The 20,500-nt window shown below is 53.2% G+C and overlaps 2 protein-coding genes across 8 annotated transcripts in view; one reads left to right on the forward strand and one right to left on the reverse strand.

Moving 5' to 3' along the window:
- The window catches only part of LOC126504971 (maestro heat-like repeat-containing protein family member 7), a 33,241-nt gene extending 28,395 nt beyond the window's left edge, over positions 1-4,846 (forward strand). Inside the window, exons 18-23 of the mRNA XM_050147596.1 lie at positions 481-657; positions 1,184-1,342; positions 2,403-2,504; positions 3,440-3,542; positions 4,060-4,119; positions 4,695-4,846. Of these exons, the coding sequence (XP_050003553.1) occupies positions 481-657; positions 1,184-1,342; positions 2,403-2,504; positions 3,440-3,542; positions 4,060-4,119; positions 4,695-4,846 (753 nt within the window). The remainder of the gene's footprint in view (positions 1-480; positions 658-1,183; positions 1,343-2,402; positions 2,505-3,439; positions 3,543-4,059; positions 4,120-4,694) is intronic.
- Positions 4,847-8,988: 4,142 nt separating this feature from the next.
- Kif21b (kinesin family member 21B) overlaps positions 8,989-20,500 on the reverse strand; it is a 48,134-nt gene continuing 36,622 nt past the window's right edge. For 5 of the 7 annotated variants that reach the window (XM_050147782.1, XM_050147779.1, XM_050147781.1 and 2 more), the window contains 8 exons: positions 20,241-20,279; positions 18,085-18,221; positions 17,023-17,203; positions 15,827-15,991; positions 15,439-15,556; positions 14,607-14,777; positions 13,935-14,134; positions 8,989-12,880 (listed from right to left, as the gene is read on the reverse strand). In XM_050147782.1, the coding sequence (XP_050003739.1) occupies positions 12,826-12,880; positions 13,935-14,134; positions 14,607-14,777; positions 15,439-15,556; positions 15,827-15,991; positions 17,023-17,203; positions 18,085-18,221; positions 20,241-20,279 (1,066 nt within the window). In that variant the 3' untranslated portion in view covers positions 8,989-12,825. The remainder of the gene's footprint in view (positions 12,881-13,934; positions 14,135-14,606; positions 14,778-15,438; positions 15,557-15,826; positions 15,992-17,022; positions 17,204-18,084; positions 18,222-20,240; positions 20,280-20,500) is intronic. The other 2 variants (XM_050147783.1, XM_050147780.1) reach the window with 1 other exon arrangement.

The following is a 20,500-nucleotide window of genomic DNA, read 5'->3' on the forward strand; positions in this document are numbered from 1 at the left end:
CTAGTGTGTCCAGTGATAGACAGGGAGACACACTGAATTAGGACATGGGTCCCCTTGAGGCCGGTTGTCCAGCATAGAATCCAGACGGACTTGGCCATTCATACTTCCTCCCATCCAGGAAAGGTCCTGGAGAAAGTTGTCCTGTAAGCCACTTCAGAGAACAGGATCCCAGATGTACCATCCAGATGTCCGGAGAGTGGCATCATCAGGACTAGGGAGACAGTGAGGAGGGCAATTTATGGTGTAGTAGATGGGAAATCTCTATCTTTTCACCTCTGCCCATGGAGGGCAGAAATTTCCTGGCCTGGTACCCTTTTGAAAGCCCAGTTTGATTGCCATCCAATGTCGGGGCCATTCCTACTTCCAGAGTGAAAACTGCAAGAGCTTGTGTCCACTGGTCTACATGGAGGGTGGGACTGATGGGAAGTGCCGGTGGGGACAGTTTCCTGACTCTGCTTTTGAGCGGCTGTCCCTCTGTAGATGAGGCACTTCCACATCCTGCAGTCCTACGTGTTGAGCTGCTGCTACTCCTCCAGCAGTGAGGTGGTAACCGAGACCTTCCTCATGCTGCGGCGCATCCTCAGGGACCTCACCTGGCGTCACGCCTCCTCCTTCATCACTGAACTGGTCTTCACTTTGGTCCACTTCTTTGAGGAGGTAAAGCCCCCCCCCACACCCCCCCAGGGATCTAGAGGTCGCTCTCTTACCCTAGGTAGCTGCGACCCAATGGAAGAGGGTGGAGCTTTTTTTGAGTGTGTGCATGCGAGGGGGCAGTTTTGAGACAGTTTCTCTGTGTATCAGCCCTGGCTGTCCTGGAACTCACTTTGTAGACCAGGCTGGCCTAGAACTCACAGAGATCCACCTGCCTCTGCCTCTAGAGTGCTGGGGTAAAAGGTGTGCGCCGCCGCCACCACCCGATTGGATGGAGTTTCCTTACAAAGCCCTTTCCTTGACCCCAGTTAAGTTCTTGGGAGACTGGCTGCATCTGCGCTCTTGTTTTGTAATCGTCAACAAGAGGGCAGAGGAGAGCAGCACGGGGGAGCTGTGTTGCTGAACGAAGTGGACGGGGGATGTGCACGGGAGCGTGGTTAGTGGGAGCAGAGTTCAGAGCCCTTCTGACCGGAGTGGGCAGCGCAGGAGCAGAGGCGCTGGGGTCTTCCTGAGTGTGTATCTTCTTACACAGGAGTCAGAGGAGCTGCGCCTGATAACCTTCCAGATCTACGGAAGTATCCTAACTAAGGTCTCGAAGATGGCCCTTGTCTGTCCCCTGAGGCACCAGATCCTCAACTTGCTAGTCCTCCTTGTGTCACACCTGCAGGATGTAAATGCCAACGTGGTGGAGGTGAGAAGCTGGACTGTGGAGCCTGGCGTTCGGTTCTCCCTGGAAGTTAACACAGAACATGGTGAGCCCTTGGCCAGGGCTGTGACAGGATGGTGTAACACCGAGGGGACCCACTAGACTTTGCTATTGGAGACGCTCAGCGAGTAGAGGTGATTGGCTGTTGGGCTGACTCTCCTCCAGCTCCAGTTTGATCCAGCTGGCTACCAACTCCAGTAGAAGCTGGTGGGCATGCAAACCCCAATTCAGGAAGTCTCATAGTGGCACCAGCTCCTCTCTCTGCTGCCTTGCCTTGGTCCTTGCGAACTTTCTCCTGACTGTTGTCTGCCCTTACCTTCCCAAGGAAGGGAGATGGGGCTCCTAGGGCAGGAGAGCTCCAGTTGTGGTTGTATTCTGGGCAGAGCAGAGAGGCCTGGATTACGACAGACCGAGCTGTGAGCCCAGGAGACCAGAAGCATGTACCACAGCTAAACGCTCGGAAACCACTGACTTGATTGGTAACAGGAGACCTCTTAGATACATCCAAGCATGCTGCTGAGCATATGATGGGGAGGAATGGGTCCCTCCTGATGAACTCAGTGATGTTCCTGACCGAGCCAACTTTGATATAGAGCAGGGAAAACCCAGGTGGGGTACCAAGACTTTGAGGCACCTGGGTGAGGTGGTAGACTTCTGTGAACCCAGTACTCAAGAGTCTTATGTGCCAATTTGAGGCTAACCTGGGTTACATAGCAAAAGCCTGACATTTGTTTTCTGAGAGACTGCTTTGGGGTTGGAAAGGCACAGTGCCAACGGCTGTGCTGTAGATAGTCACACTGCCATGGGACTTGGTATTTCTATCACAACAGGTGCCACTTCCACCGCCTCATGGGAAAGAGGTTATCAGTGGAGCCCGCTGTCTGAACAGGGTCTGCATTTCTCCTGAGCCTGAATGCCTGCAGGCTCTGAGTCTTCAATCCACCAAGGCCAAATGGGCTGTGACCTGTCTCCCTCTTGGACCACTCTGTGTCTTTGTCCAAGTTTATCCCCATGATCCCTTATGCTGAGCCTCCCATCTCTCCAGGTCTGTAGGATCAGCCTCTGCAGCATAGCTACCTTCCTGGGCTGGTCCAAACTCAAAGGGGTCTTCTCCAAGAATGATGTGTTCATGATCCTCAGTGCTCTGGTAAGCCAGCAGCTGACTGATCCTTCTGCCCTGTGCCAGGGAGTCACCACCCACCCCCGCCACCCCCATCCCCTGACCCTCAGCCATCTGGGTCAGTCTCCTCCCTACAGCTGGTGGTGGTAGGAGCTAGCAGCAACAGTGCCTTGTGTTGGCCACCTAGCGGTACTTCCTGCCCTCTCAGTGCCCCACCCCACCCCCGTCTACCCTGGAGAGTTAGACGCATGAACTGGTCATTTCCGAGTCTTTCGGAGAAGAATACACTTTCTAATACAAAGGCAGGGCTCTGCGCCCAGCTCCAGCTTGTAGAAAGGCTACCCATGCAGAGGGGCCATCTTCATGGGGAGGAGTGGAAGAGGGTGATGCTGAGTCCCTTTTCTGTCTCCATGATTAAACACCATGAAGAGTTTATCTGAGCTTCCAGTTCTAGAGTGAGAGTCCATGGTGCCGGAGGGAAGGTATGGTAACAGGATCAGGGATCTGAGGGCTCCAATCTTGAATTACAAGCAGAAAACAGAGAGAACAAATTCAAAATGGCGCAAGTCTTTAAACGCTCAAAGCCTGCCCCCAGTGACACATTTCCAGCAAGGCCACAGCTCCTGAGCTTCCCCAACAGTGTCGTCAATTGAGGATCTAACATTCAAATGCCTGAGACTATGGGGGACAAGAAAACCTAGACCCCAGTAGAACTGAAGAATCGCTATGTCAAGGGCTTTGTTAAACATTGTCATTCCTGTGGCTTGGTCAGTCTAGGAAGGCTTCACGGAAGAGCTAAGGTTCCAGGAGTTGGGACACAGGAGAATTTATAAGAGGTTCTTATAGATGTGGTTTTTGCAGTTGGCACAGTTTGCATTGCCCCTCCCATGTAGACTGTCTGAGAGGCAAGAAGATTGGCAGTGTGCCACTCCAGCTGTGCGACCTAATGCTGCTTCTTCCAGCTGCAGCAGGAAAGGAGCAAGGCGCTCTGGTTCCTGAAGCAGAGTGTGGCTCTCTTCAAGAGTCCGCAGGGCCCCGTCCGCCAGGTCGCTGTGTGGTTTGCAGGTACGATGGCCCTCTGTCTTCTCGGGGCCACTGTCTCCTTGAAGTTGGGTTGTTCAGATTGAGGGCTGGGTATGTAAGGCTCTAATTACACGACCCATGATAATTACAGAGTCCCTGGTAATGACCCCATCTGTTCCCTTCCACCACAGGGGTTGGGTAGGGTTAACCTGTCTATAGCAGAATGGGCCCACTCCTAAGAAACCAAGGCAGAATAGCCCCCAAAGGGTGGCACATCAGGCCTGTGTGTGGTCCCTAGTGGGTTCAAAGACAGGTGGACTCTACCTCCTGCCACCCAGAGGACTAGCATCCCTGCGGCGCAGTTTATCCGCATCTTCACCTGGCCTCTGCAGAATGGGAGAAGCAGTTTGGTTTCATGGAGCAAGTCCAACCCTGAGGCTGGTAACCGAGGCTGGGAAAAATAGACAAAAGGACGGGGTGATAACTTTTACTGGGGAACTTATAGTTAGGGCCCACTGGCCCCCTTGGGAGGCCACTGAGTGCCTGTGTGCCCCTGTAGGTCAGATCATCCGGGTTCTCAACAGGGCCGAGAAAGAGGAAATCGAGGATGAATTTATAGGTGAGTGGCCACCCCATTGCCTACTGCGTGCATCTTTTAGGGGTGCGGATGCTTATCTGCCAGGCTGGTTCCTGGAACTCTCCCTAGGAAAGAGCTACCCTACCTTCTTCCCTGGGGTACCAGTGTCCTCAGCTCTTCCTCATCACTGCTCATATTATCGTGTGGGAACTTTTGCGTTCTTACTGTCCCTGAGACATGTCCCCTACACACTGTGTCTTTCTCTCCTGTTCATGACACAGTGCCCTGCTCCCCACCCCGCCAGTATGGCTCTGTCCTGGGCTGCAGTTCTGCTGCGGGGTGGGGGGTCAGAGGACTTCACATAGAATGGAGGAGGAAGGTAGAGATAGGGAGAGGCAAGTAGGACCAAAAAAAGCAGCCGCCTTGTGTCTCCCTGAGCCAGGGACAACTTGGGGGTCTTGATCGCGACGGACAGTGTGGACTTCTAGAAGACATCTTTGCTTATATTGTAGAAGTTGCCTGTTTTCCCTCTTCCTCCAAGCAGTGCCAGGGTCCTGCTGCCCCACCTGGCCCCTTTCCTCCGCTCACTGTGCCACCCCCTGTATGATCTGTTACAGCCTTCAGGTACATGCAGAAAGACCCTGACCCCATAGTCAGTTGCCTCGCCGTCCAGACTATCTACATCCTTGAAGCCAAGGAGCCGGTGACTCCAGCTAAGACCCCTTCTTCCTGCCTCTGCATAAGGAGGTTCCTAAGGAGATACCACTGAGCCCGCATGCTAGGGTCCAAGATGAAGGCTTGCCACCAACACTGTGACAGCGGGCTACCTTCTGAGTCCGGCACTAGAAATGGTATGTCCCTGTAGAACTCTGATAATAAAAAGAGAAAGCATTCATTTCTGTGCAGTTAGATATCAATCTGTGGTCACGAGCTGCTGCTGCTGCTGCTGCTGCTGCTGCTGCTGCTGCTGCTGCTGCTGTGTGTGTGTGTGTGTGTGTGTGTGTGTGTGTGTGTGTGTGTGTGAAATCATCTGGGACAGGCTGGCTTCTCTGGTGCTGCTGCCCCATGGCCACTCTTATTCAGTCATGTGATCTAAGCACTTTTCTTTGCATGCTGGGCATGAGACACATAAGGTAACTAGAATTCATTTGTGCTAGCAGCTGTGTGTTTTGTTTTTATACAGGGTTTTGCCATGTGCCCGGGCTGGCCTCAAACTCATATTCTCCTGCCTCTGCCGCCTGAGTGCTGGGATTATGGGTGTGTATCGCCGTAACCAGCCCTTTTTAAAAAAAATTATTTATTTATTACATAAAGTGTTCAGCAGGCATGAATTCCTGCACAGCAGAAGAGGACAACAGATCTCACAGATGGTTGTGAGCCACCAGGTGATTGCTGGGAATTGAACTCAGGACCTCTGAAAGAGCAGTCAGTGCTCTTAACCTCTGAGTCATCTCTCCAGTCCCCCAGCTTTTTTTTTTTTTTTTTTTGAGGTACTGTCTTGCTACATACCCCAGGCTCCCAGGCTGCTTTTGAGTTCTCCTAGTGGCTGGGCAGTATTCTTGCTGGTAAATAGCAGTGTCCCCCTGGCTAGTTGAAGCAAGAAAGTGATTGTTTTTTTTTTTTTTTTTTTTTTTAGCTCACAGAGTGTGGTTAGCTCTGTAAGACCACTCTATAAAAGTAGCATACGGCTGCCCCTGGGCACCGCCCAAACCACAGCCCAGAAGTATCCTTCCCCTAGCATATTAAGATCAGAGCTCGCTCTTTCTTGTTGGAATCAGTCTTACATCGGCCCGACAGTGGGTCCTTGGGATGTTCTGGGTCCGTACAGGATCATCTGTGGCTCCCATGGCCCCTCTCCTCTCACCATCCTTTCTCCTAAGTGACTTCAGTCCCTGGGAAAAGCTTACAGGACAGCAACTTCCTAATACAAATGCAAGCTCCTTCAATGCCAGGCTTGGACTTGCCTGGAGTCCTGGCTTCACAGGTCCACGCTTTGAAGTTCCCAGTGGTCTCCTGCACACAAGCCTTCAGGGATCTGAGGTGCCCTCTCCTTTCCGGGCCTCCCTAGGCCCACATCTTCCTTGCATTATCTTGCAAGCTTACCTGCTTGCAAACAAGCCAAGGATGGCATTAAAGGTCCTGCTAATTTCTTCGCAGCCAGGAGGCTTTTCTCACAGTTTCTGCCTCATCATTAGCTGCCTCCAGTTACCACTAGAAGCCTTCTGGGCTAGCCACTTTATCCATAGGGGTATATACCCTGTGTATAAATAGAAATACCAAGACTCACTGACACCGATAGCTCCTTCCTTGCCCCCAAAGGATAAATGTGCCTTCACAAGCAAGGACAAACAGTATATCTTATATTAAAAACAAAATCAGACACAACAATCAGTAACAGCTGTTTGGGAAGAAACCTCCTCCAGGACTGGGTGTTCCCACGTGTTGCTGCTTTCATTCACTTGAGTCAAACCAAGATACAGGTATAAAAGAGCAGGTTCCTGGAGCTCTTCTGTCCTGTTATCTCCTCAGCTAGTTCTGATGGCCTCTCTGGGCCTCAGTTCCCTCTGTGTATAAAATGAGGGCTTTGGAAAAATATGTCTCTTGAGGTGCCTCCGGGCTTAGACAATGAATGGCATCAGCTTCTTAAGAGGGACTTAGTGGCTAGTGTCTGCTGCACAGACGTGATGACCCGAGTCCATCCTCCCAGGACCCGCAGAAGAGAGCAGAGTGTGGGGGTGCATGCACGCAACCCAAGCTGACCAGACTGAATCAGAACGCTCTCAACTCAGTGAGACCTATCTCAAAAAATAAGGGGGATGCCAGGTATGGTGGCACTTGGGAAGGGGAGGCAGGCACAGCTCTGTGAGCTCAAGGCCAGCCTGGTCTACACAGTGAGTTCCAGGGTAGACAGGACTACATGGTGAGATCCCCATCTCAAGAAATCAGAAATCAATAAAATACAAATAAGGAAGTAAGCAAGGTGGAATGTGATTGAGGAAGACATCTGGCATCAGCTTTTGACCTCTGTATGTAGGCACACAGGCATGGGTACCTGCACACTAATGTGTAGGACCAACATGTGTACACATACACAATTAAAATTATAAACTTCTCTGCATAGCCCTGGCTGTCCTTGAACTTACTCTGTAGTACAGGCTGGCCTTAAACTCAGGGATCAACCTGCCTCTGCCTTCCAAGTGCTGGGAGTAAAGGCGTGCACCGCAGCCTACAGACTTTAAATAAACTTTTAGAAAGTGCAGCCAGGGGCTGGAGAAATGGCTCAGTGGTTAAGAGCATTGCCTGCTCTTCCAAAGGTCCTGAGTTCAATTCCCGGCAACCACGTGGTGGCTCACAACCATCTGTAACGAGGTCTGGTGCCCTCTTCTGGCCTACAGACATACACGCAGACAGAATATTGTATACATAATAAATAAATAAATATAAAAGAAATTAAAAATAAAGTGCGGCCAGTGTTCTTGACTGAGCCATCATCTCTCTATTCCCCTGTATTTAAGAATCTCTTAACTTTGGGCCCATGGCCAAGGCTATTGATGTTCCCACAGGGTGACCTGAATTTTGCAAATCAGTGCTGCCAACCCTCTGGGGGATGAAGGGAGGAGTTAGCGCAAGCAGGAAGCTACAGAACCCCCTCTCAGTTTCATCTATGTGCCCAGCCCAGTGGCAGTTGGCCACACCCAGTTGTCACTTCCCACAATACACAATGCGCTGTGTCTGTCTGTGGAGTAGTAGAATAGGATCTTATGTAAAACATGCGCTTTGGGGAGCAAGGGTGAGGCAGGAGGCTGGCATGGGGTGGAGCTCAGTTGCCTAGCCAAAATCAATGATCTTCAGGAAGCCAACCCGCTCTCCAAGGCAGAAGGCTCTGTGCCTGCCCCATAGGCTGGGGACACGGGGCAGGAATGGTCACTGTGTTTCCCTTTGTGGCTAAGGGTCCCCTCCCACTAGTTCCTCTGCTGGAAGAGCAGAAGCCTCTTCGGAATTCCTCCCCACCCCCCAAACTCTGGCTCGCTGGGTCACTATGAGCAACAGGGACTTGTGTGGGTTCAGAAACCACTTGGTTTTCCTTTTGGGAAACAGAGCAACAAAAGTTGATCTTGGCTTCCCGGCTGTATAGGAGGCTATCTAATCACAGATGGCATTAAGGAGTGGGCCAGACACACCGGAGTGTACAGAGAGACAGACAGATGACAACACAGAATGGCTGGACGGGTAAATCAGTGGCAGGCCATGTGCTCAGCATGCACAAGATGCTGGGTTCCATTCCAAGGGTGGTGGAGAAGACAGCTTCCCGAAGACTGGAAAGCACCGACCTAGTCATGGCATCACGACCATCGCAGAGCTGGTTTGCTATATGAGCTTTTCAGTACGTGTACATTTCTGTCTTCTCTCCGTACGTGGCAACGAAATGAAACATGTCCAGCCCGTGCCACACACAGGGAGTCCCGAGTCCTAGGGAAGGCTTGCAATATGTGAGTGACGGAAAGTGGGTGCTTTGGTGGTACAGGCTGATCGAAGCCCAGCCCTGTCCTGGTGAGTCTCTCCATTCTGTGAATGTCCTCATTTCATAAAGAGGCCATCACCTAATACCAGGGATGATCTAGCAAAGAATGCCCCTAACAGTAAGGACCCTGGTACTGGGTATTCAGTCAGTGCTGGTGTCTGCTCTTGACCACCTGTACCTGCCTTGAACCCTGCAGGCCACATGGAGGGCGGGGACAAGAGAACATACTCCAAGGGACCATAAACTCATCATAGAGCATGGTTCTCCCATGGGGCCCAGTTACAAAGGCCAGCCTCATATACCTACCCATAAACAACCTCCCACCCCTAAGAAAGCACCAGCAGCCACAGGTCAACAGCCACTGGCAACACCTCTCAGACAATGGTCATTCGAGTTTTATTTATCTTAGAACACACATATCCAATTCCAGAACAGAAATGTACAACATGAGGCTTAAATAACTTTCATATCCTATGTACAGTCATCGGAAGAGGTACAAAGCATATACACACCTTGAGCTACCATGTCACGGGAGAGCGCATGAGCCAAGAGAGACCCCGCAGCTTGGGTAGGGGCAGCGGCTGGAAGAGCTGGGGGCAGGGTGGGGCACCAAGACATCAGTGGTCTTTTCTGACTTTCAGCAGTACTGACTTTCCACTGTTTGACAAAGCCTTGAGGACACAGGATTGAAGGAGGAAGGAGGGGGCAAAGGAAGTCAGGTGGGTGCTGGAGATGAAGAGGGGTGGGCACCGGGGACGGAACAAAGATGTCAAAGAAGCAGAACTTGCCCTGCAGAGTCTCTTGCACTTAGGGAGCAGTGAAGAGCCAGGAGTCAGGAGGGGACGGCTGGGCTCAGGAAGGCTCAGTGGAGTCATTGGCCTTTTTTCTAAGCAGCAAGCAGTTTCCAACTTGAAAGGACAAAGGGACGGATGCCACAGGTCTGGACCACATGACAGGATGGAATTCACTGCTCCTGCAGGGCAGGTTCTGCCCACACAGACCAACCAGGCTCAGCCAAGGGTGTGTGGCTGCACCCAGCCCAGAATCCAGGGGAGGTCCCCAGGAACTGGCAGGGTAGAACATAATGCCCCAATTTCACAGCAGCTTTCTGCCTGCACCTCTACCACAATGAGCAGCACGGAATGCCCCCGGGAGACAGCATCCTCCCCAAGTGTGTGCCTTTGTGCTTTAACCTGCCTTTTGCCCAAGCCTGCAGCTAGGGCGAGGGTGGGAGGCGTCTTCCAGATCCATAGCTGTCCCTTTTCAAGTAGCTGATGGTGGCACTCTGACCACATCAAGGGCTGGGCTGGGTCAGCCTCCCATTTTTTGCCTTCTCTCCCTCCTTGGCAGGCTTTAGAGGCTGATTCAGGCACAGCCTTCCAGGACCTGGCCGCTGTGGGATCAAGTCTCTCCAACAAGTGCAAACACTGAACTGGTTAATACTGGAATGGGTCCTGACCCAGGATTGTGCAGAGAAGGCCCAAGAGAGAGGGCAGTAGACAAGTTCCATCCAGACGGAAGCCAATCAGCTTCGGAAGCAAGGATGTGGATGTTAGTTCAGGAGATGGGAGCCTGGGTCCAGGCTCTTCAGGCTCAGAATGGTGGGGTACAGCTATACGTGGGTTTTTAATAGGTCTGGGATATGGGGGTCTAGGGAGGGCCCCACAGCATACAGATGTGGCCTGGGCCTCAAGTCTTAGGATGGGCACAAGAAGTAATATAAGTCCCAGAAGTACATGGGTGAGTCAGCCACAGGCATGGGCATCCCTAGTCTAACTTAAGACTCAGCCCATCTGGGAAAAGCCTCTTGGATCCATGTTTGCCCATATTGTCTACTCCGAGACCTGTTTTGTGCTCAAATCACAACCAGTTTGTGCTTCCAACACGTAGGACGCTTGTGCAATGAGTGGAGCTAGGGGCCTGCCCCTGACTGTGTGCCTTGGACACCCCGAAAGAGTGGGAAGGGACACCAACATTCCCAGAACACAGCTCAGAATGACTAGGGGACAATGCGCTAGAGCTCCAAAGGATTTCAAGTTTAGTCAATGACACTCGCTGGGACAGCATAGCAGCCCCGCCATGAGGTAGTGACCCATCAGAAACGGCAGAAGGGGCAATGACGGTGAGCACCTCTCGCGGGGCTGTAAGACCACACGCTTTGTACAAGAACTGGCCTTGCAGCTAGCTATACAGTACGGTACCCCAGGCTGGGGCAGCCCAGCCCATGGGGTCAGATAAGTCTCATGTGTTTCTGGAGTTTGTAAACACTCATGCAGATGGGTTCTGGGTTTTCTTACAGGACGTAAGGTCTAGGCTTTCCATTCAGGCGGAGAGGGGTGGAGGAGAAGACGTGGTCACTTCTGAGAGCTAAGGCAGTTTCTTAGCATGTTCAGGATGAGCAGAGGAAGGAGGATCTCTGGTCATTGCAGACAGACTGTCCAGGTTCCAGCTGACCCGCTTTCCAGGCGTATCGTTCTGATATCCACGTACCCAGACTTAACACCATGTCCAACAGGGGCCACCGACAGGCGGGATAATCTTAGTCTCCTATACAGCTCCAGGATGGCTCAGAGAGGGTCTGTCCTCAGCAGGGACCCTCCCATTGCAGGGCCACATGGACAGGTACCAGTGTACCCGGCCACAGAGAGAGAAGAGCCAATTGCAGATGTGCTACGCTAACTATCCAAAGTCCTCAAGTCACCATGTCCTCTGAACAGAGCTAGGGTTCATGGCTCCCAGAACGAGGCCAGGAAACATGAGATCAGTGAAGCAATGGAGTAAGTGTGGACCAATTTAAGGGCAGGGGAAGCCAGGGGTGAGGGATGGAGTGACCCCTCTCAAGGTCTAGACCTATAAATTCAGAGTTGTTCCTATAGGGGGCGCCAGACACAGATTACACCTCATCCTTGCAGCTGAGTCCACAGCCCCGTGGGAGAAGTAAGGAAGGAGCGTGAGCCTCCTCCTGCTAATCTAAAAGGGAGGGCCCTTTGGCCCAGGCTGGTTTTAAGGCTTGAAAATCCATTTCTAGAATAACTAAAGGAAAAGAAGCAGTGGGGGCTTCCTGTCCCCATGAGGGCTGAGAGATAATTAGCTGGGGAGTTAGGTTAGTAGCCTTACTACCCAAGCCGCTACCTAGTGGACAGTCTACCAATCTGGACCACATAGGACTCTAGGAAGTGTGGGTTCCCTGGTCTTGGGCTGCTGGTCTTGGGTGGACTCTCTGACCTTTGGGGTCTGTGGGCACGAGGCCCATAAGGAAAAGACACATGTGGGCTGCAGGCATGGCTGGCATAAGGCTGCCCAGCATGATGCCAGGCCTCAGGATGGAGGAAGGCACTGCGGCATCAGGCGGCCTAGAGACCTGGACTATTCTAGAAGGTTTGCCGGGGTGGAGCTGAGCCGGGGCAAAGGCCAGAGCTGCGGAGGGTGGAAGAGGCCTTTCCTTCCTCTGCCCACCGAGCAGAGGGTGGGGCAGGGGGCTGGAGCGCCAAAGAGAAGACTCCCCCACCACGAGTGCAGGGGAGAAGGTGGGAAGAAACTTCAAGTCAGTTTCCAGGAGGCAACAACAAAACATAAAAATAAAAAACAATAAGTTAGATTAACTGCAGTATTGCTGACCTTCTCCCCAGAGGAATTGTCTAAGCAGCTCCACCGCGCCCTCAGCAGAGGATGCCCCAAGGAATGACTGGGCCCCATTGAGGTGGGTGGTTGGTGGCCATAGGAGTTTAGGGTCAGCTGCAGGACTCAGCTGCTTACATCTGGTTTCCATGGTTACCTGAGAACTACCTTGGTGGGCTCAGAGGCAGATGCAGTGGCTCCAGAGGTGGGGCTGGGAGACACGGAAGAGGCTAGCTCACTGGAGGATAGATGGGCAGGAGGGCAGAAGGACTTCTTCTCCCGCCCAGTGCCACCCTGGGCTGAGGGCCCGGAGGAAGGGCAGGGCTGCCTCAGCAGGAGACAGTGTGACCTGTTGTGGGCAGGGCAAGGAACTGGGCGGGGAAGGGATCGTGCCCTTTGGCTTCACAGCTTACTCCCTCCCCGGCCTCTCCTTTCTCAGGAGGCAGAGGAGGGACAGACGGGCCAGGGAGAGGAAGCAGAGCAAGAGAAGGGCCACACCCTCTGTCCTTAGTGCCCCTGGCTGGTCTGCTCAGGTCAGGCGACAGCGTCCCTTCCACGCCGCCAATGGGCTGCCAGGTCCGAGGGTCTAGCCGCCCTCAGTCCTAACTTCAAGGGTGGGCCGCCGGTAGCCGTCGCATGCTCCAGAACTTCACTGTCAGGTCACTGGGGAGGACAGAGTGAGGATGCTCAGCCATTGACGTGAGCCCAGCCGGCTGCCCCCAGAAGTAAAGGCTGGGCAGACTCCCCACCTCCCTCGCGTATGGCTGGGCTAAGGCAAGCACTGCTCAGGAGCAGTGGGCACTGATGCACAGGGAAGGGTCTGGGCAAAGGGAGGGCCCAGGACATGGTCTCCAAGACCCTGCAGGACTGGCATCCTGGGCTTTCTCGTTGTTTTGTTTCGTCCAGGCCTCAATGCCTCCCCCTCTGCTCTCCGCTACCTAGGGTTCTGCCCCACTGCTCATGCTTGCAAGACGGGCTGTTGGCGCCATCTGTTGGGCCAGGCAGGGCACGGAGGGAGAATAAGAAGGTCAAGAGTAAAACAGTCTCATACCGTGAAGAAGCAGCTCAGATCGAGGTGGGGAAAGACAGGAAAAGGCAAGAGGGGAAGAATGAGAGAGGAAAGGGGAGGGCTGGAGAGGGGTCAGGGCAGGGTGGTGGCGCGGCCCTTTATGGCCAGGACTCGGCGAGGAAGGCAGGGGGTGAGTCCAGGGACGTAATTCCACAGCTTTACCCGGCAGTCACTATGGGGGGAGAGGTAGAGAGGCAGAGAGGAGAGATAGGAAGAGATGGGAGGGGAGAGAAGGGGGGGAGGCATGGTGGGGACAAGGAGAGAAAAGAAGAAACCGGGCTGAGTAGTGCCCCTGGGGCTGAGGACCTGGCACTGCCTGACGGGTTGGGGGCAGAGCTGCAGCTAAAGAAGCAGAGGTTTAAAAGTGGCAGGGCAAGCCTTAGCTCCTGCACGGGCGAGAGAGATCGGGACTTCTGGGAGGACAAGTCCTGGCCCGGGGCCCAGGGGCTCCCTGATCCCTTGTCTAGTGCAGCACCCAGGACATTGGGAGCTTGGTGCTCAGTGAAGATGAACAGGAGGTTTAGAGAGGAGGGCTCTGTGGGGTTCTGCTGGGTGAATCGGATCTGTGGGGACAGCTGCACAGCCCTGTCACCATACTGACTCTGGGAAGAGGGAGGGGAACAAGAGGCCCTCCTGCCCGGCACCCACCTGGAGGCCGTGAAGATGTGCTTGCTGTTGGTGCAGATGGCGTTGATGGGGCTGTCGTGGCCCTTGATCTCACCAATGGGTGTGAAGTTGTCCACATTCCAGACCTTGATGAAGCCTGCCCGACAGGCGCTCAACAGCATGGGCCGGCCAGGAACATAGGCCAGGGCACACACCCAGTCCTTGTGAGCATTGGGGATTTGCTGTGGGAGGGTCAGGGCTGATAAGGTGTAGAGAAGGGAGGGGGCCTGCTCCAAGGCCCCAGGAACACACACATCCCTCTTGCTAGCGGTGGAAGGATGCTACCTGGCTCCTGGCAGACCCCACATTCCCAGGCTGAGCTAAGTTGTGCCAGAGGGCTCAAAGGCCCAGACGGGTCCTTCTGCACAGTTCCCACATTCAGACTTCTGAATCTGCCCTGCTGGAAGTCTTCAGCCTCCAGAAGAGCCAGGCTAAAGTCAAGCACACAGGACCGGGTGCTTCACATTCAAACTAGAGGCTAGGGCTTGGTGGGGAGCAGGGGTCAGAGGGTCCCAATGGAACCAACACAGACTGCAGGGAGAGGAGGGCAGGGACAGCAGGGAAGATGGCAGACAGCAGGCAGTCTTGGAGGGGTCCTGCTAAGGTCTGCCTGGGGCCTTGCCCTGGACCATCCCACCCCTCCCCTCCCCGAACCTGAATGAGCTCCTGCTGTTCCAGGTCCCACTTCTTGATGCCGTTGTCCCTGGAGCCACTGAAAAGTATGTCTCCTTGGATGGCCAGGCATTCGATACCGTCATAGTGAGGGGGCTCAAAGTTGTGGGTTGGGCCGATGGTGCCCATCACACAGTCGCCCAGCTGGAACATCTGCAGAGGAGGAGGGCAGAGCCCAGAGAGGGGCATGTCTGGGGCAGGTCTTGAGCACTGTTGGAAGAACACTGCCATAGTCCCACCCCCTCCATCTCCCTTTCATCCACAAAGTGTCAAACTATATCATAGAGAGCAAACCAAATTGCATATTTTGTGTTTTTTCCTACTTATTTTTTTTAAATAATTTAACTTTATTTTATGTGCATTGGTGTAAAGGTGCCAGCTTCCAGGGAGCTGAAGCTACAGGCAGTTGTGAGCTGCCATGTGGGTACTGGGAATTGAACCCAGGTCCTCTGGAAGGGCAGCCAGTGCTCTTAACCGCTGAGCCATCTCTCCAGCCCCCCTACTTATCATTTTAATTGTCGCATCATACCCCATTCAGAGGCTCTACCTGCAATCCTTACACATTTAGGTTGCTAATTTTTCACGATTTACAGAATAATTCTATGCCCTTGACTGATCATACACATCTTCCTGTTTTCTCTGAGATGCTCTCTCCAGCAGCAATTCCCAGAAGTCTCCCTGTTTTTTATATGTTCCCCACATAACAGGGGGTAAAGGTGGAATAGGCGGAAATAGTGAGAATAGCATCGTTCAGGCCTGAGAGCAGAGGTGGCTCCAGTCAGACCCCAGCTAGTGTCAAGGCGGTTACAGGTACCTTCACATAGTGGTCCTTGGAGCCAGTCACCACGAGGTCATGCTGGTTCGAAGTCTGGGTGACTGTCAGGCACATCACTGTGCCAATGTGGCCGGTCAGTTTGCCGATGGGCTGGAACCTACAGTGGGGAGAGGCCCAACCAGGGATAGTCGGTTGGAAGGGCAATTAGGTTAGAGCAGGGAGATGGAGGAAATCTGGCCTGGAATAGACACAGACTACTTTCTCCCCTTCAAAGCAAGATCAAGGACCAAGGTCAGAGACAGTGGGCAAGTGCACACAGATTGGGGAACCGGAGGCACAGTTGAGGTCCAGCCCACACCAGAGTGGTCCACACTTTGCTGAGGCCTGTGGACCTTCCCTGGGCCTATTCTCCTGACATCTCACTGACCTGTTAAGCTCCCAGATCCGGACAGCATTGCCAGAGGCCACATACAGCATGGTGCCTGAGGGGCTGAGGGCCATCTGGTTGATCTGATGCTCGCCCTGGGCACTGGTGATGGCACGTGTGGATGTGGCTATGCAAGCATCTCCTGAGATCACCTGGCCTGAGGACCTACCCAGAGAAAAGAAAGCAAAGCCAGAGGTCACAAGAGGCTATTCACGCAGGCCGGAAAAACAAATAAACTTCATTCGGACCAGCTCGGAAAAGTCACTTCTCCCAGGATGTCTTCTCTATGCAGGCCGAACAACCTCCCCTGGAAGCTGGACCAAAGGGAGAGCTACACTCTAGCCAACATGTCTCTATGACCCGTTGTGTGCGTGGGCAGTTTGCACAGAGTCAAGGGGCAGGCTTTGAACCTGGGTCATGTAGAAATCACTTAACTTCTCCATGCCTCAGTTTCTCCATCCACCGAAAGAGGTGATAACATTCATTTTGTGTACAACCCCTCCCCCAGACTTCATTAAAAAAATAGCTTTAGGTCTACAGCAAAACTGAGTTTTCCTATATCTCTTTCCTTCCCAACATAGCCATGGTCAACACCCCATACCCCAGCCTTTGCTACAGCAGGCAGACCTACAATGGACACATCACCCAAGCTCATGACACACAGTGGGGCTCATTCTAGGCGGTTTATATTCTATAGGGGCAGTCAAATGTGTGACATTCTCTGTGACTACTGCATCGTGCTGAGTAAGTTTGCAGCCCTAAATATCCTGTGTTGGCTTTTCCAGTATCAGACTAAACAATCTGTGGCTTCTAATGCACACATAAGGACAAAACCTGACTTCTGGAGAGTCTGTGTCCCTGCTCAGGACAATGGTGGGTGGCTCATCTGTGAGGCGGAAGCTGGCTGGCTTTGGAGGCTGCTGCCTCCTGCTGGTGTTTCGGATTCCTAGGGCTATGCAGTCTTGGAAGACTGAGACCAAGGTAGGGAGGGGCCAGGCAGGTCAAAGGCTCACTAACCTGCTATTCAGAAACTGTCCCCTAAACCATCTTGTCCTCGGTAGTCAAAGTCACTCTATGGGCCAGTAAGGGCCTTTGTGCCCGTCTAATCAGGCTGAGCCATGATTAGTGCGCACCTACACGGGGAAGCGCTTTTCTCAAACCCAGCCCCGTGAAGCAGGAGGTAGTGAGGCACTCACGTGAGGGTCCGAATGCACTTGGCCGAGTCCCGGATGTCCCACACTTTGATGTAGGAGCTGGACACAGAGAACACCAGCCCGGAATGGCTGCAGTATTTGATAGAAACCACGTTGTTGGGGTGACCCTTGAGAGCTGCGATCTCCTGCCCTGTTACCAGGTTCCACATCTTGCAGCTACGGTCTGCCAGAGACAGGGAAACAGCTATGGAGAGGAAGCTCCCACAAAGGAGGGGGGGTCCCACTTGGTAGGGAGAGACATCTCAGAACTCTGAGAGAAAAGCATGCATGCATGTGCAATCTCTGAGAGAGAGAAGCATGCATGCACGTGTAATCTCATAAAAAAATAAAAGTAAAAAACTCAGGAGACAGAAAAGGGGCTGAGAACTTTAAGTAACAGTGAGTTCTCTGGTCCTTGCTGAGGTGTCTGGGCTGAAAGAAAATTGCTACAAATCCACTACTTACTACATGACCAAGTAGCAAGCAAACATGGGGAAACTTGGAACCAATCAAACACAGCTCAGTGGACAGCTATCCCTTCTCCCGTGTGGATAAATGTATGTGTGTCATAGATACATATACATATATTTGTGTGTGCACACACAGGCCCCTATTATGCATGAATGCTACAAATTTGTTCTTTCTTCTGGTCAAGTCTTTAACTTTTTTGTTGTAATCAGTTGTAGGACTGTGAACCCCTGCTGCTGAGACCAGAGGCACTGACAGACAGATGCAGTGGCAGAGATGACGTGGGTGCCGGGTAATATCAGGGAGGAATTGGTGGTATCAGAGCGGAGATGCTGGACTTCAGAAAAGCATCCCAAAATGTCTAAAGGAGGAGGTGGGCAGGGAGAGCCGGCGGGATCATGTGGGAGAGTAGGCTCAGTCAGGAGTGTACTGACTAAGACTCTGAGCCAAGGCAAAAGACAAGTGGCAAGCTCTCTGCATAGCCTCAACCCTTGGGGGGAGCTGTACGCTGCTGCCTTCACAGCCCGGTCTGGAAAAAGAACGTGTAGTGGTGGGTGAGAGAACGTAGCCCCACTGGCCCCTCAAGTCTCCACGCACCTTTGGAGCCCGTGAAAAGCAACTCATCGGTGGCATCCAGGCAGAGGATAGGCTTGGTGTGGCCCTCGGCCATGGAGACACACTGCAATGGGGCTGTCCGTGCTCCCTTTGCTCCGCCAATGGGGGTGATGACGCCCCTTCCCAGGAGAGAGGGAAAGAGGATGTGCCAATCAGCCAAGGGGATCGTGGCCAGGCTGACTGAGGCACACATGACAGAGGGGTCTGGGCTGAGAGGGGACAGTGAATAATGAGAGGTTCAGGGACTGCTGGCAAAACTCCACCAAGGTCTGGGAGCCAGAAAGAGCTGCGGTTGCCATCCTCAGACTGCCGGAGAAGTCCATGCCAGGCACGCTGGAAGGAACGGGATCGGGAGAGGCTAGCTAACTTGAAGCCAGCGATAGGTATGCAGCCAGCCCTGCTGGGGCAGGACGGAGGCCCAAGTGCTAGCACTGGCCTCTGTAGCGCCCATCAGTCTACATGCTTCTTCGGCGATCAAAACTGGGGGCAGGCGAGAGGAAGGATGTGCATACAGGTTGTCATGCTCCTCAGACTTCACTTGCCAGCCAGTGATCTAGGGGGGGGCAGTAGTGAGGCAGATGGGCACCTACACAGAGCCACCTGAGTTGGGCCAGCATGGTCAGACCTGTGCCGGTCATTTACAAAGGGATAAATCAGGGCTGGACACACAACTGCTATCCCAGCTCTTGGTAAGCTCAAGCCGGAGACGGCTGTGAGTGTGCCGCCAGACTGGTTTATATAAGGAGCTCAAGGCCAGCCTGGAACATATAGGACAACCTGTCAAACACAAGCAAACCAGCCAACAAACAAAAAATCTCCTATCCAAAGGGATAGGTCAGGGGACTGCAGCCCAGCAGGGGGCTGGGATGCCTGAACCTCTCTGGAGCAAGCCTGCCTGGGCCTGGAATGGTACCTGCTTGTCCTGCACAATACCCTGGGAACAGGAAAAAGGACGAGGCAAGGAAGTATGAGAGTTTTGCTATATCTACCTTTTGGGGTTCTGGGGGTGATTTTGTCTTTCTCAGGAAGCTCTTTAATGATGAGACCCAGCTAGGTTGCATCAAAAAACACATTCTAGCTCTTTAAAGAGAATGCTGCTGCGCACAGTGGCACAATGGCTGGGGGTGGAGTTACTGAGATGACTGACATGCCACTTGTAGCATTCTTGCACTGTCTTGCAGACTTGCCTTGGCCAGGTGCAACACCAGGACACTAGTCACACATGCCCACATGCCAGAAAAGCGCATGCATAAATAGCTCCCTACTTTCGCTGCCAGCTCGTGATGCCAGTTTGGGCTGAGTTAGGCCAAGACCGCCATGAAAGTGTATCGAAAGGAGTCGGTGATCTAAAAGGCTGGTATGTTACTAGTAGTATCTATTGGCAAGACCTCATTGCACAGGCTAAATCAGTGGTGCTAACCACGGTAGAGTATGGCAGAGTATGGTAAGCAGAGAGCATGCCTGGAGAGCTAGAGGGAGCTCTTGGCCTTTGTATAAGAGCCTTCTGCTGGCCAGGGTCCTAAGCCTTACCCCTCGCTATGAGGGCTCTGTGCTCAGTAGGCTCGAGGGACCAGCCTCTGGTCGTCCTGTGGGCTGAAGGGTAATAGACACCCACAAGCTGTGTGCTAAGAGATATAAGCAGGGCACTGCCCCCCTGGGTGCCCCTCAGAGCTGAAGTTTGCAAGACTCACCCACCAACACAAGCTAAGTTACAAGAACCGCAAGCACAGCCACCATAGCCAAAGACACTCGATAAAGACTAGCAGGCTCACAAGGTCGTCACAGTACCTCTGCTTCCACTCCAGTCCAACCCAGGCTTCCATGTCCCTCCCCACCTTGCCCGGGGCAGGAGGGAGAAGAAAACAGGGCCAGCCACAAGCAGCTGCACCCTCCCCGACCACAAGCCCTTAGCTCTAGCCAGGCATGGTCTGAGGCCACAGGGTCACCATGAGAGGAAGGAACCATGGGGCAAAAAGAGGTCTCAGGAGGGCCATGGATGTGGAAGAGGCGGGGGGCTAGGAGAGGAGGGGCAGCATGCTGAGGACAGGGGGTACAGGCAGGAGGGGTTGGTGAAGCATGAGGCAAAGAGAAGAGAGAGCAAGAAAGGGAATCAAACATGAGAGACATTCTGTGTGTACCTCAGGACCTCCGACAAAGAGGAGTCGCTGTCATCAGACCTGGGAAGGGCAGAAAATTAGCTGGATTAGGGGAGAGAGGAAAACACACATAGGAATGGCGGTAGCAGCAGCGGCAGCAGCAACAACAGAGCAGGGAGGTCAGAGGGCGGTTATTCTCTTCAGGGAAGGCAGAGAGAGGCAGGGGAAGAGGGCCTTCGGGGAGGGTGGTGGGGTTAGGGTGGGGACAGACTGTCCTGGGAGCTGGGAGAGTCCCCCAGCAG

This window comes from Alexandromys fortis, unplaced genomic scaffold (genome assembly GCF_014885135.2).
Source record: "Alexandromys fortis isolate MF-2015 unplaced genomic scaffold, M_Fortis_MF-2015_v1.1 scaffold_58, whole genome shotgun sequence".
NCBI lineage: Eukaryota > Metazoa > Chordata > Mammalia > Rodentia > Cricetidae > Alexandromys > Alexandromys fortis.